The following is a 4,417-nucleotide window of genomic DNA, read 5'->3' as shown; positions in this document are numbered from 1 at the left end:
CTGGAAAGAAGTTTATCATCTTTAGACTCAACAAATTAACAGGGGTGGATGCAGACTACACCAGCCCAGGGTTTTGTGGCTCCTAGAGACAAGCTCACTTACAGCAAACCCACAGGGAAAGGAGGGGAGAAGTGAGCAGATTTGGTCTTGAACTTGAGGGGACAGAGTGATGATTCTCAGGGCCGGGGAATGGGGAAGAACAGGAAGCAGTTGGGGTTGGGGGGGTGCTCTGGGTGGGTGCAGAGGGGCATTCCCCTACCCCTGGGGCTGAGTGGGGAGGAAAGAGAAATGAGCCCCTCCCCTCAGTGCTGAAGGAAAAGGCACTTGGCTCAGTCTCCTCCTGCCCCACCCTGTCCATGGAAGAGGCAGGGTCCTTGTCCCCTCACTCCTTTCAAGGGCTCAGAAGCTGTTCCCTGTTGAGCCTCTGGAAGAAGTTTTTGCCAAACTCATAAGTGCTGATCATGATGGCGCAGGAAGGGGCGGCCTTGATGATCCTCGGGAGGAAGCCTGCAGTCACGGGGGGAGGCTAGGGTCAGAGGTCGAGTCCGAGGGAGCACCAACTTCACCAGGGTGTGGACAGACACACAAAGACGCCCACCTGCAAAGAGGCCCCTGGTGCCTGACTCGGCCAGGATCCTCCGTAGCAGCAGCCAAGTGGAGTCGGTGTTCAGGGGCATCACTGCAAATCCAGGCCCAGTAAGACCCCGCTGGGCACCCCCAACCCCGCCTGCCCTGCCCCACACTAGCCAGGGCTCCTCACCTCTCAGAGCCTCCACTGCTCCTAGTGCGACCTGGCGTTGAGTCTTCACCACGTCGAAGGGTAGAGTCAGGGTGGCCGCCACCTGGTGGGGTGGGGACAGGCTTGTCTCCATTCCCAGAACCCTCATCCCTTGCATCCAACCAGGGCCTCCTGGCCTTAGCTAGAATATCACTAGGGGAATGGAGTGAGCATACCCCTGGACAGGCACGCAAAGATTCTTTTCCAGAACATCTCCAAAAATCCTTTGGTCACTTCAAGCACACATCAATGGCCTCACTCCCAGCATGATCGACTCACCATCCCTGAGATGCCGCCAGCGACAAAGCTGATGCCCACGGAGGTCTGGTCCTTTGGCCTGAGCCCGCTCAGCCAGCTCTTCACCAGCTCATAGTTGAACCAGTACAGAGCTTGGGGGCATGGGGGTGCACTCATTAGAGACTGGGAGGGCAGTGGGGTAGGCGCAGACCTCCCATCTCCCACGGACCTACATCACAACTACTCCCTCCCAATTATGAAGCCTGCATGCTATGTGCCACTGGATTTCACAGGCCCTGGGCAGGAAGCGTCTCATGAAAACGTGGGGTCCACTTCACACGTGAGATGGATACTCATGGCTCAGAGAAGTTACATGACTTATAGATTAGTAGTAGCAAAACTGGGCTTTAGTTGTAGTCCTTCTAGGGCCCGTCCTCAACCCCTGCACTCCAGGTGCCTACCTGAGAAGGGCACATCCCGAAGGGCAGTGGGACCCCAGCCCAGCCAGAGTGAGCGCCAGCCACCCTGAGCCACAGCTGCTCGGACACAGGTGCCCAGCTCCCGGTATGATAGATGCTGAGCCTGCAGCTTTGTCCGCACCAGCTCTAGGGGGCTGATCACAGTCACGGTGCCCACTGCGGGGAATGGGAAGATGGGTCAGCTCACAGGTCCCAGTGGCAGCCCTCCCAGAGTCTGCGGGCCTTGAACATCCCCCCACCCCAAGGCTGGCATAGGTTGGGAGTCTGGACTGGGCTCCTGCATGGGGGGATGGTCAAAGGGAGATGGCGGGCCCAGGGCTGTGCTCACGGCGGGCCAGTGCGCCAGCCACCATGGGAGCGTAGAGGTCAGAGGTCAGGGCTCGACCACACAGGAAGGCCTTGAGTTGGTCATAGGCGGTGAAGTAGGCGGCAGTGGCTGGCACAGTCATCACCCTGGGGGTGTGTATAGGTTAGGCAAAACTCTCCAAAGCTCCCAAACCTCCCAAGGTTCCCTGGCCCCACTCAGCCAGCCAACATTGGGAGTAAGAGGTCGGAATGGGGGGATCGGGGGAGGTAAGCCGCAGAACTGGGGTGCTCACAGGGTGGCTGGGAGGCCGCTCCACAGGGTCCTGGTACCCTCATGTCGCACAATCTTCACAAAAGCATCCTGGTCATGCAGACAGCAGCCCAAAAGGAGGAAGGATGAAATGAACAAGGCTCGTGGCAGGGGTGGCCCAGGCTGGGTCCTCCCAACGCCCTTGCTTCTACCCAGGAGCCCTTCGGGCCTGCACACGTGTAACTCCCTAACTGACTCCAGACAGACTCCTACTTGGGCTTCCCAGGTAGTGCTACTGGTAAGAATATGCCTGCCAATGAGGGAGACATAAGAGACGTGGGTTCAAGCCCTGGGTTGGAAAGATAACCTGGGACAGGAAAGAGCAACCCACTCCAGTACTGGTGCCTGGAATACTCCATGGGCAGAGCAGCCTGGTGGGCTACAGTCGATGGGGTCTCAAAGAGTCAGACACAACTGAGCATGGAACAGGAGAGACTCCTAATCACCTTTCAAACCTCGTGAAGGCCCTGCCCGCTCAGGGGAGCGCTTCCCAAAATGAACTAGCCATCTCTACGTGCTTTAGGCTACCCACTGTTTTCTGGGTCTGCTGCCCTACCAATCTGTATCCCTCCGAATGCCTATAGACCCATCCAGGGGCACAGCTGCTCCTCACCATGGTACCAGTGAAGCGAGTGGGGTCCTGAAACCAGGTGGCACAGCGGGCACCATTTGGGCACAGGTAGAGGGGCTCTAGGACACCATTGCAGTACAGGAGGCACTTCCCTGTGGATCGGAGAGAGGAGGGCACTGGGGAAGGGATGGGGGCGTCAGAAAGACAGGGCCCTGGAACCTCACAGAGAGGTGGTGAGCTCCCATCCCTGGAAGGAACCTGGGGTCCCTGGGTGGACATTCTAGTGTAGGACAGAGGGCTGGCTGATAAGATCTAGAAGTGTGTGCCAGTCCACAGCTGTGAAACCCCCATGTGCCCTGAGAGACTGGGACACTCCCTCCCCTGAACCCTTACAGGCTCACCGTGGTGCGGGCACTCACATTTGTCGTAGGAGAGGCTCCATAGTCTGGAGGGAGGCATTAGCTCTAAAACACAAGACGGTACCTCAAGTCAGAAGTGTCCCCCACCTGCCCCCAGGCACCCCATCCCTGGGGAACCCTGTACCCCCATTGGCTCCAAAGTCAGACACTCACCACTGGCCACTGAGGGGCGCTGAGACTGCAAGCGTACCTTCACCACATCCAGGGGGGTCACTAAGGGAGAAGGGCAGGACTGGAGGCTCCTTCAGGACCCCTCCCTGAGCCCTCATCCAGAGCCAAGTCACTTGTCAACGTCTGGTTGGCCCAAGCCCCCAGCTGCTCCCACCCCACCTTCCCAGGTCTTACTGAAGAGGGAGGTGACCACAGCCCCCGCGCCGGATGCCACCATTTGTTGGAGAGGGCTGATGCCCCCTGGGTCCTGGTCAGCCATCTTGTAGCTTCAGTTCTGAAAAGCAAGTGTCAACTAGAGCAAAAACCAGAGTCAGGAAGGGGAAGAAAGGAAGCAGGGGTGCCTGGGGACACTACGGGGACTCTCACCTCATTCACTCACTGAGCATGAGTTTCTCACAACCACTTTCTAAAGCAGTTATTCTCAGCTTCACTTTGTTGGGGGCGTGGGGGTGGGGAACGTACTCAGAGAGGTGAGTTGACCGGGCCAAGGTCATACTGGGAATAGTCAGCAAGGAAACTGGGAGAGTCACCCATCAGTTAATGGACATTAACGGCCCACCGCCATTCCCTCTCCCTCGCCACACCGGCATACTGTGATCCAGTTCAGTGCAGGTGCCCTGGCAGGCCTGGGGACCAACGATCAAAGCGCCTGAGCCGCCCCCAACTCCAGCGCCCAGGTCCGAGATGGGTGCATGCCAGCCTCGAGTCACGCACACAGCGTGGAGAGGTGAGGCCGCGCGGCGAGGGAAAGGTAACAAATCTGAGGGCGGCGAAGGGTCCATCCCCTTTCCTGGGACTGAAGGTGAGGACTCCCAGACCTCCCCCGCACCCGTCCTCTCGAGGCCCGAAGGGCTAGGCCCCGGGTCCGAAGGGTAAAGACAAATTTCTCTGCTTTCTCTTGCGAGCGGGGGCGGTGGCGTGGGGGTGGGGGTAGGCTAGGCCGAAAGTGCTAGAAGTAGGGATAGGACGACAAGATCGCTCTTCACCCCTCAGAGACATTCTGTTCCGACTCCTCGCGCAGGGAGCGCCGGGTGGGGCCGACTAGGTCGGCCCGCGACTCCCGGCCCCCAGCCCAGGCCCGCCCGGCTCAGGCTCCCTCGGACCCCTAGGAACCCAACTCCCGCCTCTGCCTCCCGCTTGGCCCTC

At 59.1% G+C, this 4,417-nt stretch overlaps 1 protein-coding gene across 2 annotated transcripts; it reads right to left on the bottom strand.

Moving 5' to 3' along the window:
• SLC25A39 (solute carrier family 25, member 39) lies at positions 1-4,353 on the bottom strand. Of its 2 annotated transcripts, none has more exons than XM_010832450.1 (12): positions 3,638-4,353; positions 3,446-3,563; positions 3,254-3,313; positions 3,101-3,145; positions 2,724-2,833; positions 2,094-2,161; positions 1,823-1,947; positions 1,477-1,650; positions 1,058-1,167; positions 761-842; positions 599-679; positions 1-507 (listed from the first exon to the last, which is right to left on the bottom strand). In XM_010832450.1, exons 2-12 carry the CDS (start codon positions 3,528-3,530, stop codon positions 392-394), a joined length of 1,056 nt encoding a protein of 351 aa, XP_010830752.1. In that variant the 5' UTR covers positions 3,531-3,563; positions 3,638-4,353; the 3' UTR covers positions 1-391. The 2 variants fall into 2 exon arrangements, with proteins under 2 accessions (XP_010830752.1, XP_010830751.1); XM_010832449.1 differs by having other exon boundaries at positions 2,724-2,857; positions 3,638-4,350.
• Between the last annotated feature and the right edge of the window lie 64 nt (positions 4,354-4,417).

The sequence above is a fragment of the Bison bison genome, unplaced genomic scaffold (assembly GCF_000754665.1).
Source record: "Bison bison bison isolate TAMUID 2011002044 unplaced genomic scaffold, Bison_UMD1.0 scf7180017861046, whole genome shotgun sequence".
NCBI lineage: Eukaryota > Metazoa > Chordata > Mammalia > Artiodactyla > Bovidae > Bison > Bison bison.
The sequence above is the reverse complement of the archived record's forward strand: the minus strand, read 5'-3'. Positions and strand labels throughout refer to the sequence as shown.

Excerpts from the sequence above, each read along its gene's own strand:
- SLC25A39 (XM_010832449.1), bottom strand. The coding sequence starts at position 3,530 with ATGGCTGACCAGGACCCAGGGGGCATCAGCCCTCTCCAACAAATGGTG. Across the intron at positions 3,314-3,445 it reads TGTGGTCACCTCCCTCTTCA|TGACCCCCCTGGATGTGGTG; the intron begins GTAAGACCTGGG and ends CTTCTCCCTTAG. Across the intron at positions 508-598 it reads CACCAGGGGCCTCTTTGCAG|GCTTCCTCCCGAGGATCATC; the intron begins GTGGGCGTCTTT and ends CCGTGACTGCAG.